The following is a 23612-nucleotide window of genomic DNA, read 5'->3' as shown; positions in this document are numbered from 1 at the left end:
ATGGGAAGCAAAATACCATGGTGAGTGCTATGCTATTCTTTTCTTTCCCTTCTTTCGTGTGGAGAAGCATATCCCCTTTACGCGTATTAATCTCACCATTGTAGGAATTGGAAAGCCTTTCGAGGTGAGGGCGTGCTCCTTCGGAGAGGGAAAATGGTTGCCAACATCCGGGCTGAAGAACGGTAACAATGAAAGAGAGTTGCTTTCATAGGGTGATGGCACACGAAGTAAGGTGGAGTGGGATCGGGGCTTCGGAGCGGAAGCATCATCCGAACCTATCGTGTCTGTGGCTCCCAGTTCTAGAAAGAGCGTTTCTCTATTGTTGTCACCTTCTTTTTCCATCGATAGCATTTCAGGAGATACTATAAACCTGGGGTCACATACACTGAGCGACCGTGCTTCGACCGGAGTAGGCTCTTTCAGTGCCGAAGGGACTAGATTGGCAGGTGTGCATTCGGCCTTTGAGGAAGCCCAACGGCTTCACTTTATGGTGAGTTTCTGCATAGGTCTTTCGAGCTTCGCGCCTTTCCTTTCTTACTGGGCTTTCTTTTGCAGGTGTTCGACAAGCTTAAGTTTGGGCTGCTTCGTTGTGAAGCCAGCCTCTGAAAGCTCTGGATGAGGAGAGATCCCTTAGGATCCTTTGTGAGGAAAAGGAGGTCGAGCTAGCACACTTGCAGTTTGAGGTGGGTCGGAGCTTTAACTATGAGAACTACCTGAAGAAGCGGGTAATATTTTGTCCCACATGAGCGTGCACACCGCCTCCTAGTTCTTGCGGCTAATACTTAGTTTATTTCAGTTCCAGAAAAAGACGGAGGCCCTGGAATGCCTCTGATATGAAGCCGGTCGGGCCAGGCATGAGCGTGATAAATTGAAAGCTCGGGCGGAGGCTCAAGCTTTAGGGGGGAAGGATGCTCTGGCCAAAGTTCCTGCTTTTGAATCTCAACTTCGCCTAGCTCGTGACAATGCTTTGGTTCAAACAGAAATGATTGCAAAGCTCGAGTCTGAGCTTTTGAAAGTCAGGGCTGAGATTGTTGACGCCCGGGCAAAAGCCGCAATGAGCCGGGCTAAGGCTAACCGGTAGATGGCGATCTACTCAAAGGATGTTACCGATGCTCAAGCTGAGCTAAGAAGGATCCTCGACCATGAAGGGAGGATTGAAGAATATGCTCATTGCAAATCTCGAAGAAAGACCCTTGAGGATATCCGTGACAGGGGTTTCTGGAAGAATTGGCGCTAGCAAGGGCGGATGAGCGTGATGCTCGGTTGCTTTTGCCCGATGCCGAGGAAATTGAGGATGAGACCGGCATACCGTAACCCCTGGGGGGAATAGATTTTGTCATATGTATGTAGTATTTTCAAAGCATGTTTGTAGCTGGAGGTTGCATTTCTTGCATGTGTATGAAAGAAAACCTTGCTGTTTTACTCCTCTCATATTTTTTGTCTTGATTTTGACCAGGCGAGCTGGTTTTTGCGTTGGTAGGAATCCTCAGAGTAGTGATGTGGTCTCGGGGCTCATTGGACTGGCCCGGGGGGCTCTTATACGCTTGGTCGATGCGAACTTTAGTATAAACTGGCGTTCGAGCTCTTATGCTTCTGTTCAACCATTTTTGGTTTAGTCTCTGTGTCGGGTTTTGACTCAAGCTTATTTGACCCCCAGGTTTTTACATTTGCGTGGGCTGGCGACAATGGCTCTCATGCCTCGGGCCGAAGTGGCCTTTTAATGTAAGCTGGCGACAATGGCTCTCATGCTTTAGGACGAATCGACATTTTAATGTAAGTTGGCAACAATGTCTCTCACACTTTGGATCGAAGCGACCTTTTAATGTAAGCTGGTAACAATGGCTCTCACGTTTTGGGTCAAAGCGACCCTTTAATGTAAGCTGGCGACAATGGCTCTCACGCTTTGGGTCGAAGCGACCCATTAATGTAAGCTGGCTACAATGGCTCTCACGCTTTGGGTCGAAGCTACCCTTTAATGTAAGCTGGTGACAATGACTCTCACGCTTTGGGTCGAAGCGACCCTTTAATGTAAGCTGGCGACAATGGCTCTCACGCTTTGACCTTAGGCATATATAGTTAACTATTTTGGGTCCAGTCTCTGAATCGGGTTACGACTCAAGCTCATTTTGACCCTCAAGTTTTCAGACTTTAGGCTGGTGATAGTGGCTCTTACGTTTTCGGTCGATGTGACCTCTTATGTGTGTGGCCCTGAGGCTCATTAGGCTGGCGACTATGGCTCTTATGTGCTTGGTCGATGCGACCTTTTATGTAGGCTTTATTTTCCCCTCCTTAAGGACTTTTGAAGTAATTTTTGCTTGGTTCATTGTCGGTTTGGGAAGAACCTCAATTTCGAGCAACTTGCGGCGATGTTCGAGCACCTTGAGACTTTTGGCTCGAAGGTTGAGTAGCTCAAAGCCTGTGATTTGGAGCTGACATGGTCAAAGCTCTTTTGCCTATGTCGAGGGTAGCCTGTTTAACCGGTTCTTTTCGAAGTATATTCGGAGTAATTTGAAGGCCTGTGTGGGCTGGCGACAATGGCTTCTACACCTTGTAGCGACAGTCGGGCGTCCCCGAGTCGTATTAGTTCTGCTGGTACAGCCGTGTGACCGGAGTCACTTGTGTTTAGCCTGAGCCTTTGAGTCCCAAGTGAAGTAGTTTCGGCATCTATTTCGAGGGTATGCCTTTTTAGGGGTCTTACAAGTTCGATATATAGCCGAAACTTTGGGATCGGGTCTATGCCTTTAGTGAGGTCTTACAAGTTTTACATGTCGTTGAGGTCTTACACTTTTAGATACTTGGTACAAGTATTGTTTATGCCCTGCTTGAGGTCTTATAGATATGATCGCTGCCTTATGTAGGTCTTACGAGACCGGTCTACCCGCTCGGGGTCTTATGACCTCGGGTTTTGATAAGTTGATGGAGGTGGCGCTTGACGGCAATCCCCGAGTTGTCGAGATTTTCTTGACTCAGGAGCCATTTTTTGCAAACTTTGCATTGCCTCGTCGAGGGCTTACGATTTTGGAGATCCCGACCCTGAGGTCGTGCATTTTTCTTTTGAGATTTTGACGCCAGTCCCCGAGTATTTGGGGTACTTTTGGTAGTGGAGATGTTTCACGGTTTCCGCGTTGCCTTATCTGAGGGCTTATGATTTTGGAGTCCCGACCCGGAGGTCGTTTAGGTGTTGAATTGTTGACGCCAGTCCCCGAGTGTTTGGGATGTTTTTAGCGAAGGAGTTGTTTTTGCGAAGGTGCTGAGCCTCTTTTGGAGCATGAGATTCTTTGATAACAAATATTCTTCAATTATTTGGTACAAGTGTACACGTTCTCGCCGTCAGGGGACCGACTATACGGACACGGTTCATTCGACCGTTTGGCCAGGTACATCATTTTCCTATAGGGACCCGATTCGGTGTTTCTTGGCTTTTCCGAGTGTATGACCTTCGGGGGGATACCCCTCAGTGTTCGAGGTTGATTGCAAAAGAAGCCTCGGACACTTGTTGAGTCTCCCTTAGGCAGCACACAAATGTTGCCTCATTAAAAACCTTACCGGTAAAACCCTTTTCGGGACAAAAACTCGATCGAAGGAAAAGAGTGCAATGGATGCTTCAAAACCTCAAGGTCTTTGAGCTGGGTTAACATTCTGACTGCTTTGATCGGGCACCTGCATAAGGGTTAGTCTGGAATATGAAATGAAAAGGGAGATGGTTATACCTTAGTGTGAGATGCGCCGGCGGTGTTTTGAGGACCGTTATGTCCTAATCACTCGAGATGAGGACACGGTGCGGTCCTTTATTTCATTTAATCGGGCTTGATCGAGGGTGTGGCTTGATTACCCTTTGGCTTCTTTTGCGAGCGGAGGTACGGGTGCCGGTGCCATGTCGTGTACCGCAAATATTTCCCTTGCCGCACGTTGTTCCCCGTAGACGATTTTAATTCCATTCTTTGTTGGGAATTTCATCATTTGGTGGAGAGTGGATGGTACTACTCTTATGCAGTGTATCCACGACCGTCCGAAAAAGGCGTTATACCTGTTATGCAACGCCTTCCTGATGTTCTTTTGGAAGGGCAACGTAAGGCTAAGCAACCGATGTCAGTGCGGTTGTTGTCCACCAATGAGGTCCCCTCCGCACGCTAGACTAGATTGTCAGTGCCGTGCGGGAAAACCAATGTCATGAACAATTGCGGGAGCTGAGAGAGAATTGAGTTTTGAATGATGATGATGATTTTATTGATGAATGAAAATGCTGATTACAAAGATGCGGTGTCGAGGGGGAGAGACACCAGAAAATGCTTGCTTGAAATGTTTGATTGTTTGGTCCCCCTTTATAATGCTTAAAAAAAATAAACCAACATTACATGACTAGTCCTAATAAAGCTGTAGAAGCACACTGAAATGAAAATGATGTAAACTAGCCTATGATTACAACGAAAAGGACTTAGATTATTACAAGGTAAAACTAAGTCCGATGGCAGCAACTTTGTCTTGCGGTTCAGGGTCTGCGCGCGCGTTGCTGTGGGCTCGCGCAACACTTGATGTGCTGGCCTGAGGCTGGGCACTGGTGCTTGGCATTAGGGTCTGTGCGCGAGGCGCTGTTGGAATGGGCCTGCAGCTGGGCGCTGGCGAGGCATCAGGATCTGCGCGCGCGGCATTGTCAGGGCGCGCGGCGCTGTTGTCATTGACCAGCCCTTGGGCGCTGGCGAGAGGCATCGGTGGGGCGACAGAGGCGCATGCGCGCTTGTCACTTGGCGCAGCCAAGACCACGGGGCCGACCATGGCGCTAGGCATTGTGAGGCTTGCTAGGCCGCCATGGGGCGCGGCCAAGGGGTCATGGGGCATGTCTGGAAAGCAGCCCATGACATTCTCCCCCACCTGAGTTGGCGCCGTCCTCGGAGCCTTATGATGATGATGATGATGTTTCTGATGGTTGTTGGATGGGAGGTCTGCGCCCTTCTGTTCTGTGAGCTTGTTGTTGTAGCGACGCAATGATTTCATGCGGCTGACATGGAAGACTGGATGGATATTCCACCAGGATGGAGTTTTCACCTGGTATGTGGACTTCCCAATGCATTTTTCAATGGGTAGGGGCCCGATGTATTTTTGTTGCAGTCGAGGGTCATGAGTCCTTTCTGCAAACAAGTACCGCTTTGGGATGCATAGCATTACTTTGTCCCCTGTTTGATGTTGGACAAAGCAAAGCTTTTGTTTGGTGAACCTTTTTGCCCGCTCTTGGGCTTTGACGAGATAGCTCTGCACTATCCCCATGTTGCGCTCTCATTCGCTCGAGAAGTTGGTAGCTCGAGGAGATTTTGGCATGGTTGATGCATTCACCGTTTGCGGGAGAAGCGGTTGTTGTCCGGTAACAATTTCAAAAGGGCTCTTGTTTGTATGATGGCTCTTTTGAGAATTGAAACACAGTTGAGCAGCATCCAGGAGCTTCACCCAATGCTTCTGTGATCCGGTTGCGAAGTTGCGGAGATATTCCTCCAGCATGTCATCGAACCGGTATGTCTGGCCATCCGATGGTGGATGGATATCTGAGTTGTGACTCAATGTTGACCCAAAGCACCTAAAGAGATGGGTCCAAAAGTTGCTAGTGAAGCGTGAGTCGCGCCTACTAACAATGTCTTTGGGCAGGCCCCAATGTTTGACAATGTGCGAGAAGAAGAGTCGAGCTGTATCTTCTGCTGATGCATTTTGCGGGGCTGCTATGAAGGTTGCATAGTTTGAAAATTGATCTATGACAACCATGATGGATGCAAGATTACCGACTTGGGGCAATCCCGTGATGAATCTGAGGGAAACACTTTCCCATGGTCTTTGAGGGACATGTAATGGCTGCGAGGGTCCCGTCTGTGATGAGTGATCCAACTTGTCCTTGTGGCATGGCTGACAAGTCTTCACACGATGAGGAGCGTCACCAGTCTTTTGAGGCTGATGACATGATGGCTGATTGTTGCTGCGAAGGGTAGCCGGAACCAGGGGTTCATGTCTGTCGACTACCTTCTCCAACTGCATGGCCGAGATGTTTTCAGCGGCCATCTTTATGGGAAAACATGGTATGGTGCAGGGCTTGGCCCCTTTTTCTCCCATCATCAGGATCATGTTGGCATATGGTACCGGTATGGTGTTGGTTTGCCTCATGAACTCCAAACCCACTATGATGTCGAAGTCATCTATGATTGCGATGCGCAGGTCGATGCTTCCTTTGTATGGGCCAAGTTTCACTGGGACATTTGTAGCCGTTCCACCCAATGTCTGAGGTGGTGAGTTGATAGCCTTGACGCGACCTTTGCTCTTTTGTACAACAAGACCTAGGCGCTCTACTTGCGTTGATGACAAGTAGTTGTGGGTGGCACCCGTGTCTATCAAGGCGTGAAGGGGCTTGCCTTTCACTTTCAATTCGACGAACATTAGGGTCCTCGCTTGTTTAGGAGGCCTCTCGTCCATCTTTTCTTTCCCTTTCTTGGTGATCGGGACTGATGTTTTCTTAGGAGGACATGTACTGGTCCCCGCTAAGGCATGTGGGATAGAGCCAACAATTGCATTGAAGGCGCCTACCTGGTCGTCTTCGGATGTGTCTGATGCGTCTAACTCATCCTCGACAGTTTGATGAGCATTGACCTTGATGTTTGGGCATTCATTGTTCCAATGTGCCCCGCCGCAATGACGGCATTCTGAGGGAGGCTTTCTCCCTTGATTGTTGTTGATGGATGCAGCACTGTTGCTGTTGGAGGGAGGAGTCTTAGTTTTGGATGCACTCCGATCTCCCCCACTTTTGCTTGGGCCACCATTGCTGGGATGGTGCCCGTTGAATCCCCCTCGGACAGACGGCTGGGGTCTTTCGTTCTGAGTTCCCAAATGATAATCGCCAAGGCATTCTGCAGCTTGAATGGCCTTGGGCAGGGTGTCTACCCGTTGTCTTTGTAGTTCCATACGGGCATAAGGTTTCAACCCTTCTATGAATGCGAAGAGTTTGTCTTTGTCCCCCATGTCGCGTATGTTTAGCATGAGTGCGGAGAATTCGCGCACGTACTCCCGCACTGATCTGGTGTGGCGGAGGTCCCGTAGCTTTCTCCTTGCATTGTATTCCACATTTTCGGGGAAGAACTGCAGGCGTATGGCTACCTTCAATTCATCCCATGTCTGGAGAGTATCTTCACCGGCCTTGATGGCTTCGTATTTGACCCGCCACCAAAGTTTGGAATCGCCCTGAAGATACATGGCAGTAGTCGCTAACTTTTTGGATTCCTCCAAATGGCCTACGGTGTCGAAGTATTGTTCGATGTTGAAGATGAAGTTTTCCACTTCTTTAGCATCCCGGGATCCGTCGTATGGCTTTGGCTCCGGTATCTTAAGCTTTTGTGGAATGGGGGTGAGGTTTGCTGCACCCCTGATGTGGTTGTCGCCTTCTCGGAGTAGGCTCTGTAAGGCAGCATTGACAACATTGAGCTTGTCTGTCAAGTCGTCTATGGTTTGTTGCATGGCAGTTAGTCTGTCTGCCTCTTGTTGCTGATGGGCTAAATCGTCGGCACGCTCCTGTTGGAGGTCCTCAAATTTGCCATGAATATTGGCAGTTTCGATGGCTGCCGTTTGTCGGTCCTCGTCAGAGTCACGACTGATGTTTGCAATGTCATTTTCCGCCTGCCGCATTCGGCGGTCCAGGTCGTCCAACCTTTGCACTAGGTTGTTGTTTTGATAAGGCACCGTATCCACGATGGGTCGTAATCGGTCAACCGTCTCTTCTAGGGATACTAGACGCTCCCCATGATTCACCATGGTCAGAAATGGTGATGATGGCAAATGTGTTCCCTCGTCCGATGTCGAGCCTAGGCTCTGATACCAACTGTTACGCAACGCCTTCCTGATGTTCTTTTGGAAAGGCAACGTAAGGCTAAACAACCGATGTCAATGCGGTTGCTGTCCACCAATGAGGTCCCCTCCGCACGCTAGACTAGATTGTCAGTGTCGTGCGGGAAAACCAATATCATGAACAATTGCGGAAGCTGAGAGAGAATTGGGTTTTGAATGATGATGATGATTTTATTGATGAATGAAAATGCTGATTACAAAGATGCGGTGTCGAGGGGGAGAGACACCAGAAAATGCTTGCTTGAAATGTTTGATTGTTTGGTCCCCCTTAAGGCTAAACAACCGATGTCAGTGCGGTTGTTGTCCACCAATGAGGTCCCCTCCGCACGCTAGACTAGATTGTCAGTGCCGTGCGGCAAAACCAATGTCATGAACAATTGCGGAAACTGAGAGAGAATTGGGTTTTGAATGATGATGATGATTTTATTGATGAATGAAAATGTTGATTACAAAGATACAGTGTCGAGGGGGAGGACACCAGAAAATGCTTGCTTGAAATGTTTGATTGTTTGGTCCCCCTTTATAATGCTTAAAAAAAATAAACCAACATTACATGACTAGTCCTAATAAAGTTGTAGAAGCACACTGAAATGAAAATGATGTAAACTAGCCTATGATTACAATGAAAAGGATTTAGATTATTACAAGGTAAAACTAAGTCCGATGGCAACAACTTTGTCTTGCGGTTCAGGGTCTGCACGCGCGTTGTTGTGGGCGCGTGCGACACTTGATGTGCTGGCCTGAGGCTGGGCACTGGTACTTGGCATCAGGGTCTGTGCGCGAGGCGCTGCTGGAATGGGCCTGCAGCTGGGCGCTGGCGAGGCATCAGGATCTGCAAGCGCGGCATTGTCAGGGCGCGCGACGCTGTTGTCATAGACCAGCCCTTGGGCGCTGGCGAGAGGCATCGGTGGGGCAACAGAGGCGCATGCGCACTTGTCACTTGGTGCAGCCAAGACCACGGGGCCGACCATGGCTCTAGGCATTGTGAGGCTTGCTAGGCTGCCATGAGGCGCGGCCAAGGGGTCATGGGGCATGTCTAGAAAGCAGCCCATGACATACCTCATGTCTCCTTCGATGATATGGAATTTGGCATTTTGGGTCGTGCGGGCCACGGTGACTAGGAGTATGATTTCTTCTTTTGTTGTTTCACTTGCCATGTTGAATCCGTTGAGGACTTGAGTGGCAGGCATGATTTGGTCAAGCAGTCTGAGCTGCTCTATCACCCTCGACCTGATAATGTTGGCCGAGCTACCTGGATCCACAAGTACATGTTTTTTTTAAAAGAATTTGCAAGGAAAGAGATTACCAATGCGTCATTATGAGGCTGAGACAAGGTCTTGGTGTCCTCTTCGCTGAAAGTGAGGGCATCCTCGGGTATATACCCTCGGGTTCGCTTTTCTTTGATGATGGATATTTTTGTCCTTCTCATCATGGGTTCCTGCGGGGCATCGACGCCTCCCAAGATCATGTGGATGACATGTTGTGGCTCATTTGTTTCGTTCTTCTTGGCCGCCTCTATTTCCCGGAACTGATTTTTGGTTCGATCGCTGAGGAATTCCCGGAGGTGACCTTTGTTGAGTAGTCGAGCTACCTCCTCTCGGAGTTGGTGGCAATCCTTGATCATGTGGCCGTGCGTGTTGTGAAACTCGCACACTAAGTTATGATTCCTTTGTGAAGGGTCCGATTGTACAGGCCTGGGCTACCTGGCGTCTCTGATTTTACTAATGGCGAACACGATGTCTGATATATCGACGTTGAAGTTGTATTCTGATAAGTAAGGTGCCCCCGTTGGCCCCACATTCCTATCGAATCTGGCTCTGCTGATGGGTCCACGAGGATCTCGTCCTCGGTCTATCCTTCGATCGTTGCGAGGTGGATTGTGCCTCGGGGCGTTCCTCCCATCTTCGATGTATGGTTGATATCTTTCTTTGTTTAGTTTTGGCTCATTTACTAGGAGCCTACTTGGGTATACTGAGCCCGAGGGGGCTCCCAACTGGTCATCTTAGGCTCTGATTTTTGACTGGTACCGGTTGTGGACGTCTGACCAGGTCACAGCTGGATACTCGATCAAATTTTGTTTCAACTATTTTGAAGCCACCGAGCTTCGTTCATTTAGACATTGAGTGAAAGCCTGCACTGCCTAGTCGTCAGAGACTAGCGGCAGCTCCATCCGTTCCATTTGAAAGCGAGATACGAATTCTCGCAGCATCTCATTCTCACTTTGCTTAATTTTGAAAACGTCGGACTTCTTCGTCGCTACTTTGATGGCACCGGCATGTGCCTTTATGAAGGAGTCTTCTAGCATGGCGAATGAGTCTATGGAGTTAGGAGCTAAGTTGTGATACCACATAATGGCCCCCTTCGAGAGTGTTTCCCCGAACTTTTCAGTAATACAAACTCGATCTCGTCGTTCTTTATATCGTTGCCCTTTACCGCGCAAGTGTAGGCAGTAACGTGTTCATTGGGGTCTGAGGTCCCGTTGTAGTTTGGGAGTTCCGGCATTCTGAACTTCTTTAGAATGGGTTTCGGGGCCGCTTCTTCAGGGAACGACCTTTGTATGAACTTCTTCGAATCCACACCTTTCAGGACTGGGGGTGCGCCCGGAATCTGGTCGACCCTGGAGTTGTAGGTCTCGACCTTCTTGTCATTAGCTTCTATCATTTTCTCGCCCGATTCGATCCTTTTGGTGAGGTCCTCGAGCAATTTTATGATGACAAGGTTAGTTGTCGACCCGTTATTGCTCGATCTCCCCGGTACATGTTGGCCTGGGGAGCTGTCCCCAGTGCTACCGTGCTAGGAGTTTTCTGGAGACTTTGCAGCTGAGCAATAGCCAGCTATTGTTCCTACAATATTTCAAAAATAACATGAAGGCTAACCTCCCATTCTTCCCTAGTTGGGGTTTTCTGTGTTTCTTGTTGATCCCCTTGGCGCACGCTCCTGTCAGTGTGGGAGCTTATGTCGATGTGTTGGGCGTCGCGTGAGACCGTTTCCATGGGGACCGGCTCCGGTGCATTCCTAGGGTTTTGTGGTGGCACAACAACGCCTGGAACAGTCACACCATTTTCCCCATGGTCCTTAAGATTGTTGTTTTCATCTCCGTTTACTGAGTTAGACATTTTGACCTAAAACCGAAGATCTTGGACAAGAAAAGCGTGAAAGATAACTTGCGTTATGTAGTAAAACCAGCAAGAAAATAATCACTATTATTTTTAGCCCCACAGTGGGCGCCAAACTGTTTACCATGAAAATGGTAATAACAATCAAATTTGTTGATGGGACTCTAAAAATACGTGATCTATTTTTATGCTAGTTTGTTAAGCAATTGATGCTAAGTATATGAGATTTAGAGACGAAATAAAGTTAAGGAGGAGATATAACCAAACCGATAGGCTAGTTACTTGGAACCTCGGGCTTGTCAATTCTAGGCCTCGAGGTCGATCCTGGGGCTTGGCCATGAGCTGTTGAGGGTAATCGGGGTAGGGCTAACAATTACAAGGTAATTAAAGAGGACTCTTTATGGCCAATGATAAGCAATAAATGATGAACAAATATGAAGATAATAAATGAAAGCTATAATATCAAGAGAGTGCATGAGAGAGCAAAGAGAATGTTCTTTTATATTTCTTATGGAGCGGATGGAGCAACAGAAGTGACCAACCCTTACAAAGTGATAGGGATCCCCTTTATATAGGAGGGAAATCCCATCATAGTACAACAAGCATTACTTACAAAGATATAGAGATGTGACCACTAGATGACACCCTGACTCGGGTCTTAGAGTAGCTCTCTAGGCTCTGTCAGTCCTAGCCACGTGCCTTGGGAACTCCCTGCTTCCTCCATGGCCGTGGTTGACATTATCACAAGACTGAGTGTCGACGAACCTTGAGGGAGGAGTCTCGATCGTATCCTTGTAGCCCCGGGACTTCGAGACGGTCTTCTGAGGTGCTTTGATAATGAGAAATTGGACCCTCTGATTTCACCGTATACAATCTTATTAGTAGATTATTTTTCGTTTCTACTTTCTATGTGGGACTTTGTTCACACATACGCAACAATCTCCCCCTTGAACTAAGTTCCACATACAAAGTAAAAAAAAAAAGAATCTACTTGTAAGGCGTTGGATACTCTTAATGGTGTGAAGCCTTTTAGAAAGGGGCATTTACATTTATATAGTTTTGGGATAATAATTGAAGTTATACCCCACTTTGCACGAAAATTTGTAAGTTTACCCACTTTAGAATCAACTTTAGACTTATCAGGTCTGAAGTTGAAAAACAAATTAGTCTGAAGTGCAAATTGCACTTAAGATGCACTCAAGGCCAAGTAGGTATGAAGTGTAACAAATGTTTTCATGCACTTAAGGTCAAATAAGTTTGAAGTAAAAAAAAATTGTGCTTAAGATGCACTTAAGACCAAATAGGTCTGAAGTGCAACCATTGCTTTCATGCACTTATAGCCAAATAGGCTTGAAGTGCAAATTGCCCAGAGACAGAAACTTGTTCTTCGAATTTCAACAATCCAATACACAATTTAACAACTAAATTTACTCCAAATGAGCTTAAATTTGAAACATAACTTCTAAATATCATCAAGAACAAATCACCATCATCAATTTGTCAAAATAACAATACATCTAACAAACTCATTTTGCAATTAAGAAGAAGAAAAAGAAAAAGAAAAAGAAGAAGAAGAAGCCCTAAGCAATAGTAAAAAATGAAGCGCCACAGCATCTCACTACTATAAAACACCATAAACCACCTTTAAACATGCTCACAAACACTATAGAAATTCATCGTCGCCTTTGTTTCACAGCGAAGAAGAAGGAGAAGGAGGAGGAGGAGGAGGGGGAGGAGGAAGAGGAAAAGGCCTAAAGGCGTTTGTACTTTGGGTATTAGTAAAAAATATTTTAAAAAGTAGCTACAAGTTAAATGGGGCCGATTAAATAGGGCATCCGTTGAAATATTTACTTTTAGAAAACCATCTGAGTTTAGCCCAAAGCGGACTATATCACACATGTTAAGAGTATCTTTGGGCCATTTTAGCCTAATAACTGGTATATTAGAGCTAATGGTTTGGCGGGACGAGTACCAGAGTAGCTCAATGAAAGCGTGGTCTGCCCATAACCCACAGGTCCCAGGATCCGAACCTAGCTCTGATACCAATTGTTGGGCTAAAACAACTGAAAGATACTTTTAACATAATGTGATATTGTTCGCTCTGACCCAAACAAGCACGATTTTTCCTAAAATGTTTCACACCCTTAAGAGTATCCAGCTTCATATAAGTGATTTATTTTTCTTTACTTTTCGTGTAGGACTTTGTTTAGACACCCAACAGTGACCAGTGTGGTTAGGAAATAATCTATTAACTTCCTCATGCTTTTAGAAGCCATAGATTGATACTCCTGCCAGCATTGAGAATGCAAGAAAACCAAGAGAGAAAGATAATGGACAAGCATATATCGACTCTGCATAGCGCCTCCCAACATTACAAGCTTCACTAGTATCTTACATTATACATGTGTCTCCTTACTGTGGATCGAATGTAACAAATCCTGGAGATCAAGAGTCAAGACTGACATGTCATTTCCAAGACTGGATGCACATACCATTCTTCAGTCTTTTCCACTTCTACCAAATTTTAAATTAACAACTTGACAAGGAGAAGAGTATCTAACACTAGTTCCAATGGTACTTTACCCTTCCGCTAACATGGAGTATAAAATTTCGACCTTGTAAATTACACGTTGAGGGGGGTTTTCTTATTTGATTTACGGTTGAATTATTTGAAGATTATAATTTATAATGCGTTGCTATGAATAATAACACAAAATTTGTTATGCAATTTACTAATAATATGCGGACAGTAATGTAATGATTGCCTAATTTAAGGATAGTTTTGTCTTTAGATGCTCTAATTCACGTCTTGTTACACAATATTTTTATCCTGCATTGTTTCTCGTACAAAACAATATATACATTCATGTATAATTTATACTAGAATTAGTAATACATTATCTGGTTTCTAGTATTAAACTCAGCAAAGTTATACGAAGTTTAAAACCTGAATACAACAAATCAAACGTTATATTAGTTACACAAAGGTTATATCAGTTGTGAAGATTTAAATTGTAAACTAAACGTTTAAGTAATACGAAATTTTATATAGAAATTAAATTTTCTTCAACTCCCAAAGATCCCTCAGTGTACTCTTCGCTCAAATGATTCATAATAGTGAAAAGCTCATCCGGATCTTCACAAAACAAATTACCATCTCCCCAATCAATGATAGAATCCCCATATACACATGAGAGACTAAAAGCCTTTAAATGGTAAAAGCAATTTTCTTTCTGATCTCCTAAGATTTGACTCCCAACATTCATTGCTGAATTCCAGAAGAGCTCAGGAAGAACTTTGATGACAAATAATGATTAATGCATATGCATTAGGTAGGATCTCAATAAATGATTTCCAGGTTTATGTACCAATGCCTCTTTTTAAAAGTTGAACAGACTTTACCAAGGCAGTAAAACGAATAAAAGGAGACCATAAAACCAAGAAACAGCAGAAAACAGTAAAGGATTGATGAGATGAAATCTATTTCCAATCTAGTATTGCTTCATTGCAAATGATGACTGAAACATCTCTCCCATCTTTAAAAACTTTAGCTTTCACATCCCAAGATCAGAAAATGAGAGGCAAAGTTGCCTTATGCTAATAAAAGAAAATGTCATTAGCCTACAACTCTGCAAGATAAGGTCCCAAGAAGAGATCTTTCTAGACCATCGAGTTTCCCCCAGCACTAGCTTGTTTTTTGCTGACTTATTATGCAGAGCTAGAAATACGAAATCAAACATGGAGGTGGTGACATATGAACCAACTATTTCAGGTAGTTGAAACTCTAATGCGAGAAAACATGCAACAGAAAGTAGTCATCTGATACAACTTAGTACTACAAATGGGCATACCAGTAATTTAGATTAATAATCAAGCTTCAAATTCAATGAGCACCCCTATCATTCAAATGGAAAAGAGTTTCTGCAAAAAAAAAATAGAAGGGAAAAGGGGGGAAATTAAAGAAAACTGGCAATTCCAAATATTCAGTTATTCTTCAATAGTTGATACAGAACTTCATTCTTTTACTGTGTAGCAATCGACATCACTAAAAAGGTATCAATATAATTCGGTTGTGAGTCTATCTGCAAGAAATTTTCTACTACAGTACCTATGTACAAAAAACAGCTAAGTATTACACCTCTCGAGGCTAAGCTACTGAGAGAAATCGGCTTTTGATTACTACTATGCCTATAAGATAATCAAGTGGAGGAATAACACCAGATGTAACAATTACTGTGTATCTACCTCTCCTAACCGACATCAAGCCAGAAAAAATATAAATACACAGAGAAAAAGTATCAAAACAAGAAAAAATTTAACCATGAGCCACCTGTTTGATGATATTCGATTCAAGTACTTCAACAAAGCACCTTGTGCACCTTCAACATTTGTCAATGACTCATCCATGTTATCATCAATCCTGCAGATATCAATCGGGCAATTTAGTGATAAACCGAAGTAGTAAGGCAAGAACAAGGAGAACAAAATAACATATCGCTAAGTGGATTTCAACTTCATGTTCCTACTGAAAATGTATAAATAAGTTGCTTTCTGCTTCCCCAATCAAATTCTGCCTTTTAACCTTCCCCAAAATATGTCCATTTTGCCTAAAGGAAAAATTTATCGATAGCAATTTTTTTTTTATGACCGAGAAATCCGTCTGGGGCCGATCCTTTGGACCAACCACAGCCTTCAAAACTCGGTGGATAATGGGCCCACCCCTCTACCCTTCTCCACTTAAATACCAGGCTTTGCTTTGCATGGTGTGGGGGCTTGAACATGTGACCTAAGACACAAATCTACCACCCTTTATCGATAGCAATTCATATGACAATCTTTCAATTCTTGGAAAATTGTGAAGTTTTTGACACAATTCTGCTAAAAAAAATATCAATATAAAAATTTCAAAATCGAAATTCATTAAACTAATTAGATTTTAAGCCTTGATGTGATATTTTCTCTATCAAACTAACTTTTCAACCTTGACTTCAATAACTTTATCCGCTCTTATAGAATATAAAAGTCAAAAAAACATGTTAAACTCCATATTAAGTCAAATTCTATGAATATAAATGGGGAGGGAGTATATACCAAAAAGTATATGCCCCCCTAGTTTTTCAATCAGTTTATATGGCCTATAATTTATACTTCTCAACACCATTTTTTACTTGCTTAATTTTTGATCTAGCATCTGGTACAGATATATTAGATTTTTGTTATTGTTCTAGAAGCTATATACTAAACATCACCAAACCACTCTTTCGAACTAAGATAAAAATTGACCAGAAGAAAGATAATTAGAAAGATCCCAGTTATAGAAGAATACTGTCGTTTTTTACACAAATAGGTCAAACAAAATGAGGCGAGAAGAACTTCATACAGAATTCAATGCCATCAAAGTTAACATTCTACGTCATATGCAATTTCAGAATTCAATCACTGAACTAACATTTGGGTAGCTTTTCTCCAATTACATGCTGATATTACATTGAATGTAATTGTCAGCATAACGTTTATTTTTCTTGCTAACTTCATGATAAAAAATCCCCCACCCCACCCCCAAAACTGGGAGGGGCTCAAACACTGGACAACAGGAAAACGAAGGTAACAGGAAATGTCTGAGCATTTGAAAGCAAACCAGAAATTTGTATCACATTGCGTGTGTTGCTCATACTTATGATCAAACTGGTGAAAAGACTAGCCAGAGGCATAATAATGATTTTGTAATTTATTCTCAAGCAATCTAGGATCCAATATCCAAATCGCCAAAAAGTATTACAACCTAATTAAACTTCTTCTTTAGTCCTCATGAAACTCTTATTCAATACTAGGATAGTTAAAGACCTACAAGATTTAACTGTCCAACTAGCAGCCAAGCTACGTCAGGTGGCAGGTCATGTATTTAACAGTCTGATTTGCTGGGACCAGTCAGATTTAGTTCCATTGCTGTTTGCTCCCAACTTCTTCATTCAGATTAATAGACAGATAGACTTGTCATATTTCTTCTTCCAACAACAGTACTCAATTTACACAAATGTATAGTTTAGAGATCATAGATTTATATCTAACTATAGCAACATATTTAATTGGGTGTTCTTAGTCTGTGCACCATGTACACCATTACTAAGGACCAGTGACTTTTATCACTTCAAGATTAGTTTTCTAGTTGCTCTGTTTCTCTCATTAAAAGAGATCTGATTTCCACTGCTTTTCTACAATTCAAGTATCTTTGATTCCGTAACAGCAGCAGCCACAAATTTTGCAATTCAGATAAGAATGCCGTTTTTATAAATGATGTACAATAACCAAAGGTGATTGGGCCAACTTATATACTTCTAATATACACACAGGAAACATGAATTCAGCCCCATTTTGACATAGAAATAAATTCTGCTTCAACGCCCTTTCCATCTAGGGCTCTAATCACAGATAAATATATTTGTTTAACATATTATCCAACAATTAGAGTGCACAGAACGACTGACAAATGTCATATATTTAGGATAGGAGAGAAAGCAAAGACAAATTTTACATGAAATATAAATTTTTTTAAAAACACACTCAAGGATTTTTCTACCTGATAGCAAGCTCCCCTTGCTGTGCAACCATTGTAGCTAGATGGGTGAAGATCCCACTCAGTTCTGAAATAGTGGATTCAACATTTTGAAGAGCACTTGCCCTACTTTGCGAGTAACTTTCTTGTCTTGGAACCACTTCTTGTAACATGGACATTTCCATTTGGTGAGATGGAGGATTATCTGAAGCCAACCTCCGCCTGAATATGCAAGGTAAAGACCAGAATATTTGAATATACAAGAAATTTCAGCATAATAAAAGAAGGCAATATTATTGTTTAAACACCTGAAAAATCAATCAGACTCAGTTTCCTCACCCTAATAGAGAAGAAGGAGATGATAAGAGGCAAGAAAGAAAAATCCCCTGGCACTAACCTCCAATTATTGGGTTTTTTTCTTCTAAAATTGGACAAAGTAGGAGAGCCAGAAATAAAGAACACTGTTTTATCAATCCAAAACTAGGACAACAACAACAACATATCCAGTATAATCCCACAAGTGGGGTATGAGGAGGGTAGTGTGTACGCAGATCCTTACATCTACCCTGTGAAGGTAGAGAGGCTGTTTCCGGAGACTAATCCAAAACTGGAGAAGGAACTAATTATGACAAGCAGCATACAAGACGATAACCAGTAGGGAAATGATATAGGGGAAAAGAGAATATTTTAGGAGATCCCCTTAAGAAGAACCCCAAAGAGATTAATCTGGTATTGCATGAGTGCTTTTTTTTTCCTTCTTCTTTTTCTTCCCGGTCATGTTTATCGGGAAAATCCTAGGTGGGGTTTGCTTCAAAGCAGGTGAAATTTTCCCAAAATTCCTTTTTTCAGTTTTTATATTTATCAACCAAATGCCATTAGAGAAAAGTTTTTTAGCTTTTGAAAATACTGAAAACCTATTCCAGGTCATTCGGGGTTTTTTCCGAAAACTGAAGTTTTTTTCTAAATGGTACTTGGTTATTTTTCCCAAAAAAATGAAGAAAAAATCAACACTTCTTGAAAATAACAACCCTAATTATCATCATCAGATGTGATTCAATATCCTTTTTTTATTTATCTTCTACAGGTATGTGATTCAATATCTTTGAATCAAAGCAACTACACTTGGAACTTTTGCATTCACATACTCCTCACTTGTCTTTGATGAATAAGTCGACAAGAATCCATCTGATTCATCTTATTATTTAACAAAAAAGAAAGGGATTAAATAATGTAACCAAAGCTTTCATATGCCATTTGTAAAGCGAAAAAACAAGCACATTATTTCAGCTATAAAAATTGCTTGCAAATTGGATTTTCTACATGCTCGATGCAAAGTCAAACCAAGCACTACAGGAATATTTTCTCCCCACTTTATGTAACCCAGTTTGACATGAAATGAAGCTTAATAAATACAATTGACTGGTCCATGACATGCATAACGATTGAAGCATATCATAATTGACAATTTAGTACGATTAAGAAAAGATTAAGTTACAGTTTAGACTTGCTTCTGCAATAAATTTGCAGTTTTCACATTTAATCGTTATCCGTAGAAGTAGAAACGTGTGGTCCTAAAAGAGAATTTTGTCACATGAATGGGGACATAGGGAGAAGCAAATATAAGACATAGAGCGGTCTTTGGAACTTACCTTAATTGATTACTGGCCTGAACCCCATTTGCAGGTAACCTGATTTGCATGGAACAAAAGGAGAAAAGAAAATTAGAAAGAGCTGGCACTGACTGGACAGAGATTCATTATCTACCAAACAAGATCAAAATGCCTGTCCTAGAGATAAACTTACAAAAAAACAAAAAATTGGAAAACCAAATGCACACATATCAAGAGTTAACTAGCATTAAGATCAGAATCCCCAATGACAAAAGACCCATAACTTGTTCAATAATTTGAAACTCACTTCTATCCTACAGCAAAAATATATCTACATCATCGAGTCAAATTTACATATGTTATAACATGCAGATCTAATTTCAAAATCTAACTTCTACTCCCTATGTCAAACAACTAGCAAACTAACTGATAAAAAAAATTTTGATAAGTAAATGTACTGAGTACTGACTAAATCTGTCAAAATTATAAGCATTTTGCAACCAGCCATTCAGTTGTAACAACAGTTTACTTACATAACTTAATGGGATCCACACGTCTCAAAAACCTATCATTGTGATCAAAGTCACTTCCCCTACTAAGCCAGGAAGAGAAAAGTATGCTTACACTGATGACTCTGGACCACCTCCTGTTGGAGGAGTTGACCAAGGGGGTGGCTCTGCTACAGTCTTTTGAGGTTGCCTCAAAGGGTTTTCTCTTGCGAGATTTGTAGAAAATATTTGCTTCCGATCCTCATGTGCTTTCATATTCTGCAGTGAAAAAAATAAAATTCTTGAGTTAGGCGATGAGTTGTCTACTTCAGGGTGCTAAAATGAAAAATGGTAACAGCCCACTTGGCATCAACCTTTGTCCTTGTAGTTAGTGCGTCCTGGAAAGATTTTGTAGCAGCCATTAGTCTGGTCTTCAAATCATCACAAACAGCAGTACAATGAACAACTCTATCTTTTGAATGAGTTCCATCAGCTACCTCCATATCTTGGAGGGTTTGTAAATCAGAAACACCTACGTTAAGTGTCGTGATATCATTTTTTATCAAAGCTGTTAATTCTTGGATTTCTTTGCTTGGATCGTCAAAAATGGATGATCGTTTTGCCACTGTATTTTGATCCAAAACATAAAGTCTGAAGTCAGCTAGGCAATTGGAACTTTAAGCAAATGCTACAAAGCAAACATACCAAAAGAAAATGATGATTCACTTGCTTTATATGAAAGTACCAAACTCCTCACCCAAGTGAACCATCAAAAACAGAACAAACTGGTGCAAAAGCACTAAGCATCGAGAACACAATTTTCTCTATCTTAAAGTGAACATCAAGGATTTTCTATGTTCTACTTAAATAATTCAGCAATATGGAAACTGATCTCTTATATATAAATCAAAATATTACTGGGTTACAGTCCTACACTTACTAACATATTAAAGAAACCAAAGTTATCAGTGTATGTCTACAGCCACTTCATAAAGTAACAAATATTCTAAACCAAATCAATTATTCGCCATGAAACTGAACAAACTAATTTCCTTTGTTTCAGGAATCTAAAAATCATAACTAAAGGAACACTTTAAGGAACATCTGAAGAATTTTCATCAGCTCTGCCTTCGATTCCGTGTGATTGAAGACCTATTGTGGTATCCCGACTGCACCCCAGGGCAGAACGTTAAATTATAATAGGTGAACTAAGCAACAACAAGGTATGATTTCTGTGCAATGAGCGCTAGTTGGCTATATTTAAACTCTTCTCATCCAGTACGATGCAAATATGAATAAAAAGTAAAAGCACTGTATATTTCTAAACGTATTAAACTATGAAAGACTAAGGCTAAACCACTCATAGAATGCATAGGACTACGGTAAAAGTGCTAACTTCTAGAACATATATTTCATTAAATCCCAAAATTTACAAGATAGAAGCCTATAATGCTCATGTACTCAGTTTCATTGGCTAGCAGGAAAGATTTCAGTTACAGCTGAAAATCAAGCTACAGATAATTTGACAAAAAATCAATTAGCATAAATAAATTAAAAAAAACACGGAGATCAAGATGCGGAAACATACATTTGGCGAGCCTATCAATTTTCTGAGAGGTTTGGTGGATGCTTAACCCAATTTTGGAAGCCTTCTTGTTAAATTGGGATCGATCCGGGGTAGCTGGTGATTTTGAGGTAGAAGCGGAAAAATTCTGTTGTGATTGATCAGGAGCGGTGGTTCCTGCAATCTTCTTCAATGTTTTGGACAGAGATTCGAACTCGGAAGTTCGATCTCGGTACGTCCAAGCTCCAGAAGACGCCATTGACATTTGATAAGGGCACAACGAAACAATGCTATCTAATTACAAATGTTGGTCATGATATGGCGGGGAGGGATCCTTGCCGGTGAGATGCCAATGTTGTGGGGTTAGAAGATGTATTCACGCCATGGAAAATTGGAAAATATGCTGTAATGTTAGGATTTGCTTCATAAATTTGATCTAATTTTAATGGAGAGTTTACTGCTTGTTTGGATGGTTGTTCGTGGTCGTATGTATTGTATTGTTATCCTAAAATAATATTTGTTTTGATTGTTTTATTAAAATTGGTTTTGATTATTTTGTTAGAATTGGTTATATTGTATTGTTAATCCATTATTTCGGAACAGTGAAAAAATTATTTTTTGAAACAACTAGTGGGATTGTTTCCTATTTTTCTTTCCAATTATGCCCTAACTTATTACTCCACAATTCTATTTTACCCTTTATTTTTATTTTTTTTATTTTAACTCAAAATCTCCAACATATAACCTATTTTATTTTTTTCTAGACCATGTTTTGCCGCCTTTTGTTCTATTTTTTTCCTAATTTGCTTTTAACTCAATTCTAATTAGTTTTGCTCCTTTGTTTTGCCTTCTTCTGTCTCGCTTCTTTGTTCTGCTTTCTTAAGTTATTTTGCCTTCTTCTGTATTGTTTTTTTTTTAAAAAAAAATTTAGGCGTAATGAATTCCTGGCCACTTAAACTTGTATCGGTTTGTAAAGCCGATACATGAAATTATATTTTTCTCATTTGAACACTTCAACTTGACGGAATGGATACTAATAAACACTTTCTGTTGAACGTGTTCGCCAATCACTCGGACATGAATTCCATGTCACATATTTGGTCTTTATTATATGACATGTGGATTTGTGGGTCCTATATTATTAGAAAAAAATTTAATCTTTAAATTTTTTTTATTTCTTTTTCTTTCTCTTTTTTCTCCACTTCATCCCCACCGCCCCAATCACCCTCCGTCGTGCTTCCATCTTCCCCGCCACCCATTTATGCAGAATCCATGTAATAGAATCCAAGATCCGTGAAATTTTCGTTCCTGCACTCAGTTCTACTATGACTGGAGGCAAGATTGTCAATTGGGTCAAAGTTGAAGGTGATAAACTTGCTAAAGGTGAAGCAGTTCTTGTTGTTGAATCAGATAAAGCTGACATGGATGTTGAATCTTTTTATGATGGTTATGTAGCTACTATTATTGTTCCTAAAGGTGGGTCCGCTCTTGTGGGCTCCACAATTGCTCTTCTTGCTGAATCTTAAGATGAAATTTCACTTGCAAAGGCGAAAATTCCGACATCCATTTCGAATTCCAGTCAAGAAAGGACTACTCCGGCTGCTTCTGTAACCGAAGAGGTGGTTTCTCCGGTAGCAACAGCAGCCGGGGTTTCATCATCCAATGCGAGGCCCGCTAAAATGTGAAAAAAAATATTTACCCCCAAGAGAATAAAATCATTAAAAGAACAGGGAAATAGGTAAAGGAGGATTTTGCATACTTTACATGAATGATTAATCAAATGTGCAATGCTTCCCGCCCTTGTGCAATACTTTACATGAATGATAGAAAATGAAAAAAGTTTACAGGACGGGGAATTCGTTTGGGAAGATGAAAGAGGTAGGAGGGGAGGGGAAAAGAGAAGGGGAAAGAGAAAGGTCTTTTTTTTTTTTTCTTATTCATATTTTATTCTATTTCTAATATTTTTTAATAAAAATAAAATTATTCACGCGTCTTGGCAGCATGATTTGCACACAATTTAGCCATGTCAGCTGTGCCACTTCCACATAGGCTTGGACAATGGTCAAATGTGTTTATTAGTATTCATTCCGTCAAATTGAAGTGTCCAAACGAGAAAAATATAAGTTCATGTATCGGCTTTACAAATCGATACAAGTTTAAGTGGTCAGGAAGCCATTACGCCTTATTTTTATACATAATTTTTGATAAATTTAATATTTAAACAATTAAGGTATTTTAGTAAACTTATCAGTCACAATATAGTACGATATAGTTAAACCAAACAACAAAATATTATTTAACAATAACAAATAATACAATCTATCCAAACATTGTATTCATTAAATGGTAAGGTACAATCCGATACAATACAATACAATACAATACATTATAAAACGATGAGGAACAATGATC

General features: G+C 41.6%; 1 protein-coding gene across 2 annotated transcripts; it reads right to left on the bottom strand.

The window, feature by feature from the left end:
• Positions 1–11460: 11460 nt before the first annotated feature.
• Positions 11461–21615, bottom strand: LOC107785920 (syntaxin-31-like). Of its 2 annotated transcripts, XM_016607341.2 has the most exons (8): positions 21225–21615; positions 20011–20261; positions 19773–19915; positions 19188–19226; positions 17563–17760; positions 15316–15405; positions 14837–14906; positions 11461–11839 (listed from the first exon to the last, which is right to left on the bottom strand). In XM_016607341.2, the coding sequence occupies exons 1-7, from the start codon at positions 21463–21465 to the stop codon at positions 14885–14887; spliced, it is 984 nt and encodes a 327-aa protein (XP_016462827.1). In that variant the 5' UTR covers positions 21466–21615; the 3' UTR covers positions 11461–11839; positions 14837–14884. The 2 variants fall into 2 exon arrangements, with proteins under 2 accessions (XP_016462827.1, XP_016462826.1); XM_016607340.2 differs by lacking the exons at positions 11461–11839; positions 14837–14906 and having other exon boundaries at positions 14955–15405.
• Positions 21616–23612: the final 1997 nt, after the last annotated feature.

The sequence above is a fragment of the Nicotiana tabacum genome, chromosome 6 (assembly GCF_000715075.1).
Source record: "Nicotiana tabacum cultivar K326 chromosome 6, ASM71507v2, whole genome shotgun sequence".
Taxonomy (NCBI): Eukaryota; Viridiplantae; Streptophyta; class Magnoliopsida; order Solanales; family Solanaceae; genus Nicotiana; species Nicotiana tabacum.
The sequence above is the reverse complement of the archived record's forward strand: the minus strand, read 5'-3'. Positions and strand labels throughout refer to the sequence as shown.

Excerpts from the sequence above, each read along its gene's own strand:
- LOC107785920 (XM_016607340.2), bottom strand. The coding sequence starts at position 21,465 with ATGTCAATGGCGTCTTCTGGAGCTTGGACGTACCGAGATCGAACTTCC. Across the intron at positions 19,916-20,010 it reads CACTAACTACAAGGACAAAG|AATATGAAAGCACATGAGGA; the intron begins GTTGATGCCAAG and ends TTTTCACTGCAG. Across the intron at positions 19,227-19,772 it reads GGTGGTCCAGAGTCATCAGT|GTTACCTGCAAATGGGGTTC; the intron begins GTAAGCATACTT and ends CATGCAAATCAG.